Source organism: Oratosquilla oratoria, chromosome 24 (genome assembly GCF_046742065.1).
Source record: "Oratosquilla oratoria isolate Oo_2021 chromosome 24, ASM4674206v1, whole genome shotgun sequence".
NCBI classification, from domain to species: domain Eukaryota; kingdom Metazoa; phylum Arthropoda; class Malacostraca; order Stomatopoda; family Squillidae; genus Oratosquilla; species Oratosquilla oratoria.
In genome coordinates, this window is record NC_134800.1 from 19,467,731 (window position 1) to 19,488,333 (window position 20,603).

At 39.6% G+C, this 20,603-nt stretch overlaps 1 protein-coding gene across 14 annotated transcripts in view; it reads left to right on the top strand.

Moving 5' to 3' along the window:
- msn (serine/threonine-protein kinase msn) overlaps window positions 1-20,603 on the top strand; it is a 258,964-nt gene that overhangs the window by 200,682 nt on the left and 37,679 nt on the right. For 8 of the 14 annotated variants that reach the window (XM_076207790.1, XM_076207791.1, XM_076207795.1 and 5 more), the window contains exons 4-15: window positions 2,035-2,079; window positions 2,257-2,386; window positions 3,287-3,439; window positions 3,921-4,070; window positions 4,204-4,376; window positions 4,512-4,629; window positions 4,731-4,861; window positions 7,005-7,255; window positions 7,454-7,604; window positions 13,922-14,172; window positions 14,545-14,568; window positions 16,341-16,399. In XM_076207790.1, the coding sequence (XP_076063905.1) occupies window positions 2,035-2,079; window positions 2,257-2,386; window positions 3,287-3,439; window positions 3,921-4,070; window positions 4,204-4,376; window positions 4,512-4,629; window positions 4,731-4,861; window positions 7,005-7,255; window positions 7,454-7,604; window positions 13,922-14,172; window positions 14,545-14,568; window positions 16,341-16,399 (1,636 nt within the window). The remainder of the gene's footprint in view (window positions 1-2,034; window positions 2,080-2,256; window positions 2,387-3,286; window positions 3,440-3,920; window positions 4,071-4,203; window positions 4,377-4,511; window positions 4,630-4,730; window positions 4,862-7,004; window positions 7,256-7,453; window positions 7,605-13,921; window positions 14,173-14,544; window positions 14,569-16,340; window positions 16,400-20,603) is intronic. The other 6 variants (XM_076207797.1, XM_076207801.1, XM_076207804.1 and 3 more) reach the window with 3 other exon arrangements.

Here is a 20,603-nt window from a genome sequence, read left to right on the forward strand (position 1 = left end):
GCCCCTCCCTCCCTCACATTTCTCCAATACCTCTTGCCCTTCTCTCCCATATATCCTTCATCGTCTCTCTTGACCTCTTCTCTCACTTTCTTTTCCTCATTCTCCTCATGTTCTCCTTTCATCATAGGCTCTCTCTTACCCCTGCCTCATTACACTCCTCACTTTCCCTTTCCATTCCTCTTTCCCTCCCCTCCCCATCCCCCAAACGGTTCCCTGTTGATGACCTCGCCTCCATCAAGATTCTGTTAGCCTCAACCATCTTTATTCCACTTTAAGAGGGCAGACCATTAATGACTGCTCCCCCCCCACTTTCTTCAGCTAACCAATGATATAGAAACAAATACAATACTTGGTGCAACATAGACAATGGGCCTGTGTTTCGTCTTGGATATATCTGTGGGAGGGCCCAAGGACTGTTGTTAGTCATTATGGGAGTGTGGGTTTCCAGTTGGTGAAACTTGAAGTAACTATTATTATCATTATTATTTCTGTAGCCAAAATTGCTTTAGGGTGGTGAAGTTTGTTGGTGGGGATGGACTGATGGGAAGGTAATACCATACAACAGCAGTGGTTAGCATGTTCTGTGAAGAGTAACATGACAGGTTTACAGAATCATTAAGAATTATGAAAGGGAACGAAGGTCAGTTTTAAGCATTAGATTCCGAAGGGCTTATAGTGACAGCAGTACCATTCTTGTTTACTTCAAAATGAAGATGTAAGCACAAATATGAATGATTCACAAATAAGTGTTTTCGTGTGGAAGCAAATGTTATTTGATGTATGATTTGAATGAGTGATGAATTATAAAAGAATGCAATTGTATACATTAAGTGTGCATAGTATTTACTATATAATGATTGTTCGTGACATGTTCATACTTTATCATTCTATTAATTTCTTAGGATTTAAACATGTTTACAATAATTGTACATACACTTTTTTTCATTTCTTGAAGTTTTGCTCTTCATATTTTCATTTATTCATTGAATTCTTTCAATGCAGTATTCAAATATGGTTTTAGTTATTATACCTATTCATGTTTAATATTTTGTATCAGGGATCCCATTATACTTCTTATGTTTCTTAATTTTAATTTTTCCAAGAATTGCCTTGTCTATTCTCATGCACTGTCTTTTTTGATATGCAGACCTTTTGATATTTACCTGTATTATTTCCTTTTTCTTTGCATTCTCCCTGACTGTATTTACCAAATTGTGATGGAGTTGGAGCTATATTAATTGAGTCCCATCTACATATCTCCGTTTACATATGTATATATTTATTTTTTCAGAAATTCATTTATGATATCCAGTTTACTGCTTCTCTTTCTAGATTGTTCTACAAATTTAAGCATCCATGTGAAAAGCTATGCTTCCTTACAGCTTTTAAGTACTAATTTTTGTATGTATTTACATCCTGTTCTTCCTCCTTCCCATTTCCTCTCCTTTCCTCTGCATCATTCAACTCTTCAAACATTATTTTCCTGCATTGGGTTTCTTATTTCATTAATAATTTCCTCCCTTACACTGTGAGTTCTTCTCCACTGCTGTCCTTCCCTTGCCCTTCTCAAATTTTATTTTTCCTTTCTTTTCTTTTCATGTTAGATATGCTCTCCTTATTTCTGGCACCTTTGTATATTAATTCATCTCCATTGTCAATTATGTTTCTTTATTTGGATCTCTTCTTGCCATTTTGTTTCTTTAGTATATAATTTTTTTCCACCTTATTTATCTCATATTAAAACCTTGGTATTGAAAGGTGTCAGTTTAATTATATTTGGCTGTTTCTTTCCTAATTTTTCCTGTAGTGTTGGTGACCACACATCCCAGGCTTTCATCCATACTCTTAGGGTTTTGTTAAACAGCAATAATATTACCATATATTTTTAGTTTTAGCTTTATATTCTGGGGTAGTGTACCTATTTTGAAAATCTTGAGTGAGCTTTCTTTTTGAGTGTAACTGTAAGAAAATCTTTAATAGCAAGTTTAGTAATGACCCACCATATGTTAATGTTTCCTATTTTTTTTTTTACAGGATGAAGAGGAGGAGATTAAATTGGAAATTAATGTGCTAAAAAAGGTATGACTATCTTATTTACCTATGTATTTATTTATTCATATTTTTAGCAATAGTTTATTTGATGTCTGTTGTGTTGTATATTAATTTCAAGTTTCAAAGTGTTTGTAGTATTAATCTAAGCAAAGTAAATATAAAACTTTCCCTAATTCAACTAATAAATTGTCTCCTTTTCTGCAGTATTCACATCACCGAAATATTGCAACATACTATGGTGCCTTTATTAAGAAGTCGCCTCCGGGGAAAGACGATCAACTGTGGCTGGTGATGGAGTACTGTGGCGCTGGTTCAGTCACAGATCTGGTCAAGTGTAAGTAAAAGAGCATATCGGTAGCTATCGAATACACTCTTGTAAGCAGTCATTTGTACAGAGAATACATCTAAATCTCTCGGCTTAGTTTTATTGTAGTACCACACACCATTATTGTTGTTGAATGGCTGCTCCTCTCTGGGCGTGGTGGTTCAAACCTTAGACATCTGTTTTGCTGTATATGGGTGATTTGGGATATAGCCATTGGAAAAGTGGTAATAATTATTGCCCTAAGTTTTGCTGACTGGAAACTTGAAGCCCTTACTGGCTGGCATTGGTCCTGAGGCCCTTCTTAGATTTTCTTAGGATGAAACATTGGTCTATTTTCTGTGTTGTATTAGTGTGGGGCTGTTTGTGTCAGCATTTTATAGCAGTAGTAGGAGGAGCATTATCATCAAACGTCAGCTTTCTTTTTGTGAAAAGGTGGAGGAAATTAGAGTCAAAGATGATCTTGGGCCGAGTCCAGAGACCAAACATCAGCCACTTGGGGCTGCACCTCCATTTGGAAGTGAGGGTGTTTACAGGTTTTGTGGATAGGCCACAAAGAGAGGAACTGATATCGATGTTGTACAATCACCAAATGCAGGTACCCATCATTGGTCCCTGCTCAAGCATAGGCATATGACTAAGAATAAAGTTCTTCCTTTTAGTGATACTACAGATTAATTTGTTATATGATGACACACTGTCTAAATCATCACAGGATTTTGGGTTGAGAACAATTCACACAGTATCTTTGGATGGCTAGCAGTTTAAACGTTAACAGTCAACTGCTCGATTTTAAAATAAAGATGTCAGAGACAGCTGTTTTTGTGTCATTTATGATTGTCACACACACACACACACATATATATATATATCTTTCTCATGTTCTATCTCATGGAAATCTTTTGATTGCAGCTACAAAGGGGCAGAGTTTGAAGGAGGAGTGGATAGCTTACATATCGAGGGAGATCCTGAGGGGTCTTGCCCATCTTCATGCCAATAAGGTCATTCATCGTGATATTAAGGGTCAAAACGTGCTGCTTACAGATAATGCAGAAGTTAAACTTGGTAAGTGATGCAATGGTATTTTTGTTAATCATGTTCATAGTCTATAGATTGACTTCTTAGTGTGAAAGGTTATGTGAGAATACATAACATTCGATTTTATGAAGGACCTATTTTTTTCTCTCTCTCTCTCTCTCTCTCTCTCTCTCTCTCTCTATATATATATATATATATATATATATATATATATATATATATATATATATATATATATATATATATGCTAATAAGAACACGGGTACGTGTGTTCACTTATGCAAAGTAGACCACTTGGAAAAAAGAAACTAAAGAAGCAGAGTGCTTTCGTATATTACATCTTCAGTGCAACATCTTCAGTGCACTGAAGATGTAATATACGAAAGCGCTCTGCTTCGTTAGTTTCTTTTTTCAAAGTGGTCTACTTTGCATATATATATATATATATATATATATATCAAATGCCACTTGTTACACAAGGCTAACTTATTTACATTTTTTCCCACAGTGGACTTTGGGGTTAGCGCACAATTAGATCGTACTATAGGAAGACGCAATACGTTTATTGGTACACCCTACTGGATGGCACCAGAAGTTATCGCCTGTGATGAAAACCCAGAAGCAACATATGACAATAGAAGTGATTTATGGAGTTTAGGTAATGTTGTTGTGATCTTCCAGGATTTCATTGAAGTTCATGTCAAACATTCAACCTTGGTATTAATCTGATTGAATATTCAAATGTAATTAAATTGATTGAATTTAATGAGAGGTGGTTTTGTTTATTACAGGCATTACGGCTTTAGAGATGGCAGAATCTCAACCACCTCTATGCGACATGCATCCTATGAGAGCTTTGTTCCTTATTCCCCGTAACCCTCCTCCTCGTCTTAAGAATGGCAAGAAATGGTCCAAGAAATTTCATTCTTTTATTGACAGTGTTCTTGTCAAGGACTACCATCTGGTATGTTTTTTGTAATCTTTGCTTCTTATTTAAATTGATATCAGCAATCTAATGGCCTCTCTATTGACCAGCTTGTAGATTTATTTCATGAAATACGAAGACAACAAAGGTAAATGAGTCTTTTATCTATTTCAGCGCCCATACACAGACCAGCTCTTGAAGCATTCCCTCATACGTGATCAGCCCACAGAACGTCAAGTTAGAATCCAACTAAAAGACCACATAGACCGATGCAAAAAACACAAGCAGAAAGGTACTGAAAAATATAACTTTGCTTTTGGAATTTATAATAACTTAATGTGTATATTTCTTCACATTTGTTTCCTGTTGGTAATGGCATGTTGACTTTTTCAGATCGAGAAGAGTCCTTTAACTACAGTGGTTCTGATAATGAAGAAGAAGAAACTACTCAAGCAGGAGAACCATCATCCATTGTTCAGGCACCAACAGGGGACACACTCAGGCACAATTTCAAACAGATTCAGGTGATTGTAAAGACGTAGGCAATTTTTTTTTTCTGACAATTCTTAACTCTATTCTCAATCCAGGAGGAGCCATGATATGAGGGAGGGAGTGGGTTGAATGGGAGTGGAGTATATGGGGATGGAATGGGTGGGAGTGGAATTTATGCCTTTGTTTTTTGACTACAAGGGAGGTAGCCAAAACTAGGCACATATCCATCTACTCCTGCAGAAACTTTTGACTTGCTTCAGGAGACCTCCCTTTCTGACATTACCAATTGTAGGATCCTCATTGGTTAAGGTTGTTTAATGTGTGTCTAAGGGAGGGTAGAATGCTGGAGGAATAGAGGAGTGCCTGTATAGTCACACTTTACAAGGGAAAAGGGGACAAATGTGAGTGTAGTAGTTTCAGAGGGATCAGTTTGTTGAGTGTAGTTAGGAAGACTTGGGAAGGTTTTAGTTGAGTGGATTAGGAGAGCAACAGAGGGGGTAATTGGTGAGGAACAGTGTGGGCTAGGAAAGGTAGGGGTTACGTGGATCAGATTTTTGTAGTGAGACAGACATGTGAGTAAGGTTTTTGGGCCTTTATAGACACTCAAATTTTTTTTGTGATAGTAGAGCCTGTGTTAGGATTGGAAATGGAGAGAATGAGTGGTTTCATGTTAAGGTGGGACTGCATTAGGAATTTGTCATGTCTCTGTGGCTGTTCACTGTTTACATGGATGAGGTGGTATGGGAGGTAAAGATGAGGGTGATGGGCAGGGAACTGGAGATGAAAATGGAGAAAAGTGGGAGGTGAGCTAGTTGTTGTTTGCTGACGACACTGTGCTTGTGGCAGAATCAGAGGGGGGGGATTAAGGGAATTAGTGACAGAGTTCAGAAAGGTATGTAATAGCAAGTTGAAGGTAAATGTGGGTAAAAACAAGGTGATGAGATGCACAAGAGGAGAGGATGGCAGCAATTTGGAAGCAAGGAGAGAGAGAGAGACTGGAAAAAGTGGATAGCTTTAGGCATTTGGGTCTCATGTGGCAGGAAAGGGAGGAGTGGAGGTTGAGGTAAATTGTAGATTGAGAGAAGCAAGTAAATGCCTGGGGGGATTACAAAAGTGTCATGAGAAATAGGCATCCGGGAATCTGATAAGTATGGTAGGGGTTGGATAGTGAGAAACAAGGAGGTGAGGAGAATGGGAGTGGAAAAGGAGATGACAGATAGGGCTGATGAATGAGTATTGGGATGGTTTGAACATATGGAAAGAATGAGGGAAGAAAAATTAGTAAAAGAGGTGTGGAAGGTAGAGATAGAGGGAGTGAACAGGAGGGGACAACCGAGGATGTGATGGATAGATAGGGTGAAAGAGATGTTGAGCAGGAGGGGAATGTTTGTTGGGCAAGGAAGGGAGAAAGCAGGAGATAGGGATGAGTGGAGAGTGACTGTGTATAGATGATACTGTTATGCAAGGAAGGGAAGGGTGGGGGTAAGGGGTGCTTATGTGTGAATGATATTTTGACGCAATCTGAAGGGGGGTCACCGATTAAGTGAAATGTCCTTGCTACATTGCTTCTGACCAAAGGACAGTGGGTGGGATACAGGGATGTCCCTTGAGAGGGAGGAGAGGGTAGTGGAGGGAAGTGGAATGGGTGGGAGTAGGTACATGCTCTTGACTTGGCTACCTCCCTTATAAGGGGAAAAAGCTTTTGGTATATAGATAGGTAGGATCCTCATATCACCCCAAATGTTCACCTTTCCTTTATTTTTTATTTATTTATTTATTTTTTATTACTTTTTTCTGCATGAGGGGACGGGGGTCACCGATTTAATGAAGTGGCCTTGCTGTGGATGTGCTGTGTCTTGTGACACTGCTTCTGCCCCAGGGCAGTGGGCGAGATGCAAGGATGACCTGTCATCCAGGAGGTGCCAAGATAAGAGGGAGGGAATAGGGTGGAGGGGAGTGGAGTGTGATGGGGATGGAATGGGTGGGAGTGATTTTTATGCCTTTGTTTTTTGGCTACCTCCCTTATAAGGGGGGAAAAAGCCTTTGGTATATGTATGTATTATTTTTTTCTCCTATTGTTTATTTTTGTGTTATAAGTTTGAGAGTTGTTTTGTATGTGATTTAGCTGATACTTTGTTGCCAGTTATGAGTTCTAAAGATAGTTATCCTTTTCAGGAGCATCAACGCAATGGAGGTAAAAAGGATAAAGAAGAAATTCCAGATCCTGGACCTCCAGCACGACCTGCTCTTCCATCAAGGCTCTTAGGACAAGAGCCTCCTCCTCCTCAGCGGCCCTTACCACCACCTCCTCAGCAACAACAGCAGGTTCAGCAACAACAGAAACCAGCCACACCACCACAGCCTCATCATCCAAGGGAGCATCAAGATCCCCGTGACCATAGGCAAGTCAGACAGGCTCCTCAACAGTAAGTCCAACTCTTTTATTTATGTAGTTTTGTTCCTCCCTTTTTTATTTTATTTTATTTTTTTTTTTCCCTTAACTTCATTTTGTCTTTGTTATGATTATTTTTATTTTATTTTTACTCTTTTTTCAGTTTTGGTGGTGTTATAAATACTGATGTTGTCATGTGCAAACATTGTAATGAAATCAACCTTTTTGGCAGGCAACCACATGGTCGGGAACCAAGGAATCAGCGTAATTCCCATCTATTTAGGCAACAGCAGCAACAGCAACAACAACAGCAACAGCAGCAACAACAGCAGCAGCAGCAGCAACAGCAGCCCACCTCACAAGCTCAGGCCCGGAAACCAGAGGTAAGCCAATGGATGATGGAAGACCGTGGATGGATGGGCATGTGTGCATGTGTACTGGAGTCTGTGGATGTCAGATTCAGGTGAATCGTTGAGACATGGTGCTCACCCTCATTAACAACTTAAAAGCAATAGTGGTGCTCAATAAACATATCCTTTTCTTTGTAATAGTTCTCTATGATTTTATAATTTGATGTGTTAAACCATTTATAATGTATAGTTTAAATGCTTTTTGACTAATTCATTGTTGTGAAACTATTAAAGGAACTGAAGATAGCAAGAGCTATCAAAAGGTATGGCAGTTTTTCCACTCATGATTTTGCTCTTTAAAGAATTTGTTCAAGTAGGGTTGGTGGACACATGGAACTTAATAAAGAATATTCAGGGAGGATTTTTTTCCATAAGTGTATTGACTGTCAAGGAGATTGTTAATGTAAGTGGCATTAAGATGCATTATTTAATTGTGACTTTTTTTTATAATTAACAGTCAAAGTAACATGTATAGAAGTCTTGGTCACTAATCTTTTTAGTATAAATAAAAACTCTTAAGCTTCATCAGATAAACAAAGCAAAGGCTGAATTTAAGACCTTAAGCAGCATTTGATAATCATGAGGACAGCTCAAAGAGTTAACAAAGCCTAGGGAGTAAATGGCAGTCAACAGGTTCTTGCCACTTACAGTATAGAGATCTCAATGACCTCTGCTCTGTTTGTCCACAGTGTGATTTCTCAGTTGTTTTCGTAAGTGTATCTACTTTCATATCCTTTGCACGAGTGTTTTCCATTTGCTCCTTGCACTTTCCTTTACTGCACTTGATAGGGAAGCTGGGATGGATGGATAACCCTGGTGCACATGGCATGTTGTGTAGTTAAGTACAACTTGCATGTACAGAGTACATACTTGGGCTGGCCCATGACATAGATGTCTGTTGGGAAAAGGACCATATTCTTGGATCATTGGTATACTGTAGGTGTTGAGACACCTTTGAACCCAGGAGGTAGAGAATGGGATAATTTCTAAAGGTTTCCATGGCAATGATTTAACTTCATGAGATGTTGCATAGTGTATGTATTTATTTGTATACATATATATATGTATATATATGTATATATGTATGTGTATATATATGTGTACATATACATATATATATACATATACATATATATATATACATATATATATATATACATATATATATACATATATATATATATATACATATATATATATATATATACATATATACATATATATATATATATATACATACATATACATATATATCTATATATATATATACATATATATATATATATATATACATATATATATATATATGTATATATACATATGTATATATACATATATGTATATATACATATATGTATATATATATATATATATATGTATGTATATATATATAAATATGTATATATATATATATATATATATACATATATATGTATATAAAGGGAGGTAGCCAGCCAAGGCATGCATCCACCTTCCACCCATCCCACACTCATCCAACATCCACTTGTTTTCCCATTTGTCTAAGCTCCTTGTGGATGAAGGGTCATCCATGTCCCCTGCCCACTGCCTTGGTCAGAAACATTGCAGCAAGACACAGCACCTCTAGAGCAAGGTCCAACAGCTGAAGCTGGTTTACCCCCACTGCTACATTTACATGGCAACCATCCTTCCTTGTCCACTCATGAGACAAAGAGAAATCCCTCGGGGCTGGATCAAATGATCATATATTCACAACCATTTTCCATTCACATCTATCTCTTGACCTCTTCCTTCCCTGCTCAACAGACATTCCCCTTTTACCCAGGGCCTCCTTCACCCCATTCGTCCATCTCATTCTTGGTCATCCCCTTGAGTTCACTCCTTCCACCTCTGCTTTCCACATTCTTTTTGTTAGACTTTTTTCACTCATTCCTTATGTCTAAACTATCCCAGAATTCTTTGATCAATCCTGTCTGCCTCCTTATTTTCAGCCCCTGCTTTCGACTTTGACTCCTCTTTTCTCACCTCATCTCTCGTTGTAATCCCCATCATACTTCAGAGCACCTCACATCAAACATGTTTAAATTTCTCCTCTCTGCTTTCTTTATTATCAATATCTCTGCCTTTTATAGTGTCATTGGCACAATCATCTCTTCATATACTCTTCTTTTTGCATACATCCTCAGATACCTATTTCTCATGACACTTTTCATTCCCCCAAAATGTTTACTTGCTTCCTTCATAATATATTTTACTTCCACCCCACTCTTCCATTCCCTGTTTTATGTGCTCCTAAATACTCAAAACTATCCACTTCCTCTAGTCTCTTTTAAGACTTATATCCAATACATTGCCATTTTTATCCCTTATACATCTCATCACCATACTTTACCCATATTTACTTTTAACATTCTCGTCTCACGTACCCTCCTGAACTCCAGCACTATCTACCTTAGACCTTCTTATGACCCAACCACAAGTGCAGTGTCAACTGCAAACAACAGCTGGCTCATCTCCCACTTCCCTCCCCTCTCACTAACCAACTCCAATCCCATACCTCTTGATAGATATAGGTAGATATGTGTATATGAAAATTCTGTATCATGGTTTAATTTTCTTTTGAAAAAAGATTTCATTAGAAAAATAACCTTGTTCTCTAGTGCCACCTCATGGGGAAAAGCTACTTATGAAATGCTTAGCAGTGTTCGTGTATACTCTCAGGGTCCAAAAGCACTGGGAAACATGATAATCCTGAACAGTGTCTTGAATACAGACCTTGTTGTTATGGACATGTGTTAACCAAGATGTATATTCATTTAAAAAAGTATTAAGATTTTTGACTGCATGCCTGACATAGCCAAGAGCGAAAGTACAAATTTGTGGTAAAGGAAAGCCACAGACTGGATTTTGCACTCTTCATAGAGTTTTTGTATAGCTTATTAGAATTTTTTTCTTTTTCTTTCTACTACATTTTGTGTAAGATATAGTTATATAACCTCTTGAACACAGCAGTATACTTTATAGATTTTATTTTGGCTTACATATATAAGAATAAAACTGGTGAAATATTTAGTATTGAAGGGTAAACCAATGGTGATCTCCTAAACAGTGTAGTGCCCATAATACTTGGTTTTCTGTAAATATTCTTTTGAAAGTGGATACCTTTGGAGCAGCATATTCATTAATCATAAGTTAACCAAAACTATTTTGACAACAATTTGCAACAAATAAAACAAACCATTAAGCGTCCTTTACTGCTAACCCATTTCCACCCTCCCCAGTGAATTTAAATGTCTAAAAATTACATGATTATAGGTTGTTTTGGTAATACAGCCCCTCTCCTAGCATGTAATGGCAATGCCAGACATGACCCCAACCCTGACAATTTCACTGTAGTTCTCTGTCTATAAGAGGGACTTTATTTGATAATATCTTTATAGGTCACCTATGTATGTGTTGTAGTGGTCCCTGAAATTACATGGAATTGTAAAACATGAAGGAATATGAAGAGAAATAGGTATTAGTATAATGTAGTATAGGGATGGAAAAAATACAAGGTGAGGAGTGGTGGAATTCTCAAATCACCTTGGATATAACTTGGTATGTGCATGTAGTGCTTCTGCATGTGTGTGCAGCAAACACGCACACACACACACACATTTCATACACACACATACACACACGTTAGAAATAATACAAAGAGCAACGACAAAGTTGGCACCAACTCTTCAAATTAACCTACAAACAAAGATTGTCCAAATTGGAATTACCAACTCTGGAACAAAGAAGAGAAAGAAGAGATCTGCTGACTATCTATAGAATCATGAAAGGAATGGAAATCCTAGATAGGAATGATTTACTAAAATGGGACAATGGATAAACAAAAGGACATGAAAAGATACTCAAAAAGGATAACTATAGAAGAGATCTGAAAAAAATAGCTTCCCACACAGACTAATGGATAACTGGTATAATTTAGATAAAGAAACAGTGTGTGCAAACACTATTCAAGATTTTAAGAAAAAACTTGATCCTGAAAGATACAAAGATGGGTCACCACGAGCATAGCTCCCTTCCCATATAATTCAACTAGGTAAATACACAGGAAGATTGCAAATCATTACAAGAAGACCTGTACAAAATCTGGAAATGTAGTCAGAAGGGTGAAGTGAATTTCAACATAAATGTAGTATAATAGAATTTGAAAAAAGCAAAAACAGAATATCGGGACCATACAAAATTTGTACAAAGGAAATTAGGTAAGTCAATTTGGAAAGGAACCTAGTAGGAGTAGCTATCACCAATGACATGGCACCAGACAAATATATCAACAAATTAGTCGGAGAAACTTTCAATCTACCAACCCTGGAATAAAGAAGAGAAAGAGGAGACTTGCTAACCATTTACAGAGTTATGAAAGGGATGGAAATCCTTGATAGAAATGACTTACTAAAGTGGGATAGAAAAAAAAAACAAAGGGACACAAAAAGAAACTTAAAAAGAATAGTTACAGAAGAGATCAGAAAAAGAATAGCTTCCCACTTAGGAGTAATTATTAACAAAGACCTGTCACCAGACAAGCATATAAACAAAATAGTTGGAGAAATCTACAATTTACTATGATCAATAAAGGTGGCTTTTAATTACTTGGATGAAGTAATGGTAAAAAAGATATTAGTGACACTGATAAGACCAAGATCGGGGTACGCTGTGACACTACGGACACCCAGCACAAAAAAGAATATAAAGAAATTAGAAAGAATCCAAAGAGCAATGACAAAGATGGCGACAACACTTTCAGAATTGACATATGAACAAAGATTGTCTAAACTGGAACTACCAACCCTGGAACAAAGAGAAAGAGGAGATCTACTGGCCATTTACAGAATCATGAAAGGCATCGAAGTCCTTGACAGAGAAGACTTATTATAGTGGGATAAAAGAAAAATGAGAGGACAAGAAAAGAAACTCAAAAAGGATAGCTATAGAAGAGATCTGGGAAAAAAAAAAAAAAAAATAGTTTTCCACACAGAGTGGTGGATGTCTGGAACAAATTGGATGAAACAATAGTGTGGGCAAAAACCATACAAGAATTTAAGAACAAATTAGATGCTTAGAGATACAAAGATGGGTTGCTACAAGCATAGCTCCCCTTCCCATGTAATACAAGGTAAATACAATTAGATAGGTAAATACACACTCACACACACAGACAGACAGACAGAGACAGGATCCCACAAAGCATTGCTATTAACTTGTACAGGGTATACTCCACATAAAAAAGGGACATGTACCTTTAAATACTTTGGTATATTGAAGCAAGACTGGCACTGCGGTCAATTGTGTGGTAAACTTGGTTATGTATAGTATTTTCATAATTTTTTCATTCTTCTCTTTGTACTATTGAAGCATATGCCTTTTATATAAAGAAAATTGTCTTCACTTTTTCCTTTATGTACTTTGAGTCTTTGTATATGGGATTTTTGTACATATGAGGTTGAGTTTGGGAGTTTGGTTAAGAGGGGGTTTGGAATGGTGAGGGGGCGAGAGAGGAAAAGATAGCTCTTCAAGTAAGTGATGAGATAGGAAAATGGATGGTGGAATGGAGGGAAGTATCTTTTGAGAATGTGGGCAAAGGAGAAATTGGGATGGGAGATTTTTGTTAGTTTATACAGTTATGAGTGTAGGTGGAGGAAACCATTCATTCATTATACAGTTGTGGTTGTGAGGAAAGTGAAGAGGAAAGGAAGTCTTTTCTGGATTTATTCATATGAATGCTTAGAGTTTTAGGAAGAAGGTAGGTATGATGTTGGGAGATCTCAATGCTAGAGTAGGAAATGAGCCAATAGATGGAGTAGAAGTGAGGTTTAGAGTGTTATGGTGGCTGTGCCTCTTACTTGTCTTGTGAGTGAATTACAAGTTTGGTTGATTTCTGGGGGAGTTTGGTCAAATATAGAATTTGGCCATCATTTGTGGAGTGCCAACCTGTGCTCAAGCATGCAAGCCACTATTTGACTGAATACACTAGAGTTCTAAGTGCATACATGCATACACTCATGCACATCAATTATATGAATTATAAAGGTGAAGTTTTATTTGGGATTCAAGTAAATGAACTGTTTTATCCTTTATTAGAAATTGAAAAAAGGTTTAGATTAATGCTTAAGATTTTTTCTTTTATATGTGTGTGTGTGTATATATATATTATATATATATACAGGAGATTATTTTATTCAACTTCATAATATAAAAAAGTATCACAAAGGAAGAAAATGTTTGTAATGAGTAAACAATCTTTTCTACTACTACAGGAGCTGGACATGCTTGCCCAACAACTTAGTGAACTGGGGGCTTTGTCAGGTCATGGAGACCGGGAAAGACCGATTCCTAGTGAGCGGGACCGTGACCGTGATGGTAGAAGTCGTCAGAATGGCGGTAGCAAGCATGAGCCACTTATGGTCCAACCTCCTCCCGTTGTTGAAGATGACTCCAGTGACGAAGGAGAGGAGGAGAGAGTCAGAAACGATGGCACTCTCTTGGCGTCAGATCCTCCCAAACCACTGTATGTTCAGTTTTTGTTTGAATCATATCAACCCTCAAATTATTTGAAATACCAGTTATGTCACTTTGTTTCAGTCATATCTTGACATTCAAACTTTCATTTCCCCCTAGTAAAATTGTTCCAAAAGAATTGCATGTAGTTATTGTTATATTTTTATTTTGTCATTATGAAGTACATAAGTAGAACAAGAAAACTAAGAACCTTATTTATGCATGAAATGATGCTCTTATTTTGATGCCATTGCATGTGCATAGGAAGTTCCGTGCTCTTGCTTACTCTCCCATCAAGGATAATCTGCATGTCACTAACTTCTTTCCTTTTCATGCATTGTGGCATGGCATGGCTGACATCTCTGCAACATGTATTGCAAAGAACAAATCCATCTCTTGTTCTGAGGCAAGTCTCTCTCTCTCTATATCTCTCCTCTTCTTCACCTTCACTCCCCCTCTCTCTCTCCCTCTTCTCTCGCTCTTCCCCCTTCTCTCTCTCCCTGTCTCCACTTCTCCCCTTTCTCTCTGTCTTTCCTTTCCCCACTCTTCCCCTCCCTCTTTCCTCCCCCTCCCCACACCCCTCCCCTTCTTTCCCTCCTCCCCCTCCCCACCCCCTCCCCTTCTTTCCCTCCTCCCCCTCCCCACCCCCTCCCCTTCTTTCCCTCCTCCCCCTCCCCACCCCCTCTCTCCCCAAATCCTCCTCTCCCTCTTTTCTCTCTCATTCCTCCCTACTCACTCACCCTCCCTTTCTTCTCACCCTCCCTCTCTCTTCCCTTCCTTCCCTCCTCCTCCTCCTCCTCCTCCTCCTCCTCCTCCTCCTCCTCCTCCTCCTCCTCCTCCTCCTCCTCCTCCTCCTCTTCCCCCTCTTCCCCCTACCTCTCTTCCTCCTACCCCTTCCCCCCTCACACTAACTCTCCCTCCCTCCCTCTCTTCCTCATTCCCTCTCTTCCTCCTACCCCTTCCCCCTCACACTAACTCTCCTTCCCTCCCTCTCTTCCTCCTACCCTTTCCCCCTCCCTCCCTCCCTCTCTTCCTCCTACCCTTTCCCCCTCCCTCCCTCCCTCCCTCTCTTCTGCCTACCCTTTCCCCCTCCTACCCTTTCCCCCTCCCTCCCTCCCTCCCTCCTCATTCTCTCTCCCTCCTCTCTCTCACCCTCTCTCTCTCTCTCTCTCTCTCTCTCTCCCTCTCTCTCTCTCTCTCTCTCTCTCTCTCTCTCTCTCTCTCTCTCTCTCTCTCTCTCTCTCTCTCTCTCTCTCTCTCTCTCTCTCTCTCTCTCTCTCTCTCTCTCTCTCTCTCTCTCTCTCTCTCTCTCTCTCTCTCTCTCTCTCTCTCTCTCTCTCTCTCTCTCTCTCTCTCTCTCTCTCTCTCTCTCTCTCTCTCTCTCTCTCTCTCTCTCTCTCTCTCTCTCTCTCTCTCTCTCTCTCTCTCTCTCTCCATCCTCTCTCTTTCTTTCTCTTTCTCCCTCTCCCTCCTCTTTCTCTTCCCCCCTCTCCCTCCTCTCTCTCTCTCCATCCTCTCTCTTTCTCCCTCTCCCTCCTCTCTCTCCCTCCTCTCTCTTTCTCTCTCTCCTTGCTTTTATTTCCCTCCTTTCCTTCACTTCATCCTTCAATTCTATCTTAATATCCTCAATCCTTACTTCTGTCCATCCTCAAATGCTTGTTTCCACAGTTCTACTTCCTTATTTTAGATCTTAAAACTTCCATTTTATATTTGATATAAATTCCCCATCCTCCATTACTGTCTCTTTACCTTTATTTCTATTTTTGTTTTTATTAATTTATTTTTGTATTTTTTTGTTTTGTAACCTGCATACAGAATTCTTTTCTCATTGAATAAATGTTATTCTGCAACATAACCTTCTTGTTGGTCAGTTGTTCTTCTGACTGCCTTCTGGCATGAAATTGTGTAGCATGACAGGTTCTTTTAAGATTTTTTTTTCTTTCTCTTGCCTAATTTTGTATTGGTCATGGCCTTTTTGTAACTGCCTGACTATAACCTGTGCTATGCTATATTAAGCCTTTGCTAGTTTTTCACTGATATAATTTTTACTCAACAATAGTTGCCTATGTAAGACTGCTATATTAACAAATCCTGTGGATGGTTGTAGTAATTAGTTGCCTTGGGAATGTACTAACGCACTAACATTTCTTTTTGTTTCTTTCTTTCTTTGTATAACAGGATGGACTATTCCCCTTTCAGACCCCCTGAAGGTGCTCTTCCCCACACTTCCCTACAAGGTTAGTATTTTTATTTCCTCAATATTTGAAGCGTTAGAATCTTACATACATATACCAAAGGCTTTTTCCCCCTTACATGGGGGGTAGCCGAAAAGGAAAAGGCATAGAAACCACTCCCACCCATTCCATTTCCTATATATTTCACTCCCTTCCACCCTCCTCCCTCTTATCTTGGCACCTCCTGGATGACGGGTCATCCCTGCATCCTGTCCACTGCCCAGGGTCAGAAGCAGTGTCACAAGACACAGCACATCCACAGCAAGGCCGCTTCATAAATTCAGCGACCCCCCCTCTCTGTCACCTCATGCAGAAAAGGAGAAGACGGGGAGAAATCCCTTCAGGCTGCGTCAATTTTTTTTCTCATACATACTTCCTCACCCCCCATCTCCCACCCACTCCCCCTCATGCATCACAGCATCATCCATACACAACCGTTCTCCATTCACACCTGTCTTCTGTTCTCTCCCGTCCTTCCTCCACTCATCCAAGGACGCCTCCTCATATTCACTCCTTCCACCTCTGCCTTCCACACTTCTTGTACTAATCTTTCTTCACTCATTTTTTCCATGTGTCCAAACCATCCCAATACTCTTTCATCAACCCTATCTCCCAGCTCCCATTCCACCCCAGTTCTCCTCCTCACCTCCTCATTTCTCACTCTATCTATCCTAGTAACCCCATATCATACTTCTCAGATATTTCATCTCAAACACATTCAAACTCCTTCTCTCTTCCTCACTTATGTTCCATGTTTCTGCCCCGTGCATTGCTGTTGGCACAATCAGCCCTTCATATAACCTCCTCTTAGCATCCATTCCCAGATGTCTATTTCTTATTACACTTTTTAATCCACCAAGACATTTACTCACTTCTCTAAGTCTACATTCTACCTCCACCCCCACTCCTCCCTTTCCTGCCACATTCGCACCCAAGTATCTAAAACTATCCACTTCCTCCAGTCTTTCACCCTTTATGCTCACTTCCAGCCTGCTGTCACTCTCTCCCCTTGTACATCTCATCATCTTACTTTTGCCCACATTTATCTTCAGCTTCCTTCTTTCACACACCTTCTCAAACTCTGTCACTAACTTCCTCAATCCCTCCTCTGATCCTGCTACAAGCGCAGTGTCGTCAGCAAACAACAACTGGCTCACCTCCCACTTTTCTCCATTTTCTTTAATCATCTCCAACCCCTGACCCACTACCCTTGCATTCACCTCTCGCACCACCCCATCCATGTAAAGATTGAACAGCCAGGGTGACATAACACATCCCTGATGAAGTCCCACCTTTACCTCAAACCATTCACTCTCTCCATTTCTAATCCTAACACAAGCTCTACTACTCTCGTAAAAACTCTTGACTGCTCTTAACAGCTTTCCTCCTATCCCATATATCTGCAGTACCTCCCACAGTGCCTTCCTGTCTACCCTGTTGTAAGCCTTTTCCAGAACCATAAAAGCCCAAAAACATCCTTACCTTTTCCTATAGCTTTCTTTCATATCTGTCTTACCACAAAAATCTGATCTACACAACCCCTTACTAGCATAAACTTAACCCCAGGTCACACAAACACACCTCTCTAAATGTAACATAAAAATGGCCCTTCCTATGTTCTCAAAACATCTGCAGTAATCTTACATGTACATTCAGATCACATAACTAGCACTTCACAGTTGACCACCAAATTTTATACTTCACCAAACACAATATTATTTTCTTGAGTGACCAACAAACCAGTCTGGTAGCTGTTGCTGGTTACTAGGGAACCATGGGTCTCTTGCTAGAGATATCTAGGGCAACAAACAGATTGATTGGTTGACCACACTCCCCAAGAAATCAACCCAAGATAGAAATCATAAGAGAAGAAAGAATTGTTCTAGCATGTCTATATTCTGATCGCCACCTTGCAACCATAAGAGACAGAGCATATTATATACATACATATACCAACAGCTTTTCCCCCCCACAAGGGAGGTAGCCAAAGTCAAAGGTATGAGTCCACTCCCACTCATTTCATCCCCACATACTCCACTCCCATTCACCACCCCTTTTTCCCCCTTTTCTTGGCCCCTCCTGGATGACAGGTCATCCCTGCATCTCGATCACTGCCCTGGGTCAGAAGCAATACAGCAAGACACAGCACATCACAGCAAGGCCCCTTCATTTAATCAGTGGGGGGGGGGGGGCTTTCCGTCCTGTCTTGCAGAAAAAGAGAAGACTGGGAGAAATTCCTTCAGGCTGTGTCAAAATATCATTCACACATACTTCCTCAACCCCCCATCCCCCACCCACTCCCTTCCATGTATCACAGCATCATCCACACACAGTTATTCTCCACTCACCCATGTCTTCTCCCTTCCTTCCTCAACAGACATTCCTCCTCTTTCCCAATGCCCCTTTTAACCCATCTATCTCATCTTTGGTTGACCCCCTCATGTTCACTCCCTCCACCTCTGCTTTTCACACCTCTTTTATTAATCTTTCTTCGCTCATTATTTCCATGTGCCCAAACCATCCCAATACTCATTCGTCAACCCTATCTCTCAACTCCCTATCCATTCCTGCTCTCCTCCTCACCTCCTCATTTCATATTTTATCCAGCCTAGTAACCCCTACCATACTTCTCAGGTATTTCATCTCAAACACATTTAAACTCTTCCTCTCTTATGTTTCATGTTTCTGACCCATACAGTGCTGTCAGCACAATCCCCCTTCATACAATCTCCTCTTAGCATCCACTCTCAAATGTCTATTTCTTATGACACTTTTTAATCCCCCAAGGCATTTACTAGCTTCTCTCAACCTACATTCTATCTCTAACTCTACTCCTCCCCTTCTTGCCACATTCACACCCAAGTATCTAAAGCTATCCACTTCCTCCAGTCTCTCACCTGTAATATTTACTTCCAATTTGGTGCCATTCTATCCCCTTGCACATCTCATCACCTTACTTTTACCCACATCAACTTCAACAGTATATTATACTGCCTTATATTCACTCCTTTCAAACAGCAATACAAAATTTCTTCACTAAGTGACTTCTTGGCTGAACTGTTGACAGTGGTCATGTTCTTGGGGGCCATGGATATGTTGCAAGAGAGAACCAGGGCAGTGGATTCATTAGTTGACATACATACATACATATACCAAGGCTTTTTCCCCCTTCCAAGGGAGGTAGCCAAAAAGGGAAAGACATAAAAACACTCCCACCCATTTCATCCCTAAATACACTCCACACCCCTCCCACCCTCCCTCTCATCTGAGCACCTCCTGGATACATTATCCTCTACTGCTTCATATACAATCAATACTATGGTGTTGACTGGATGCAGCCAATAATTTAGAAAATGTTTTGGGGTGCCCCAATGAACTAGTCACACATCATTTATCTGTATTAGAGTTACAATTCTCTACTCGTAAAGGAATTGTGATAATTTTGTAATTTTGTACTTCTGCTATTCCCTTGTAGTGAGGGGGAAGGGGGAAAAGAATTCTGCCACGATATTTCTCACGTATGTTGTAAAAGATGACTAAATGGGATGGAGGGAGGGGACTAAGGATCCTCCACTCTGTATTTTTCTCCTACAAAATGTCAAGGCATAGGAGAGTCTGGGTGGAGGATTCAAGCCAGAATTCTGGTAATACCTAGAAAGTAAAAGGGAAAAGATTGGTGGAATGTTTGTGAGAAGGAAGATGGATGTGTTGTGGTGAGTGAAACTAAGTTGAAGGGGAGGGGTGAGTTTGAGTGTGGAGGGGAGGTATCAGGAGTCGTGAATAGGCGATGGAGGAAAGGAGTGGCTCTGCATGGTGAAGTGTAGGGAAGTGTCTTTAGGATAATGTAGGTGAGTGTGAAATTGGGATAAGAGATATGGGCCAAACAGCTATATATGGGAGAGTGTGGTGGAAGAGGGTGGTTGAGAATGCAGTAATAGGAGGATTGGAATAGTTCTAAAAGTAAGTGTTTCAGGGGTGAGAGCAGGTTGACAAATCATTATCTGGTAAAAGGGAAAGAAGTTGAGGAGGAGGAAGAAAAAGGGGGAAGGTAGGATAGTGGTGAAGGTGAACAAATTAGATAAGAAGGATAAAGAGAAAGAATACCAAGAGAATCTTAGAGAAATGTGGTGTGGGATAAATGGGAAACTGGAGTAGGAGAATGGATATGTTTCAAGGAAGAAGTGATAAAGTTCATAAACATGGTATA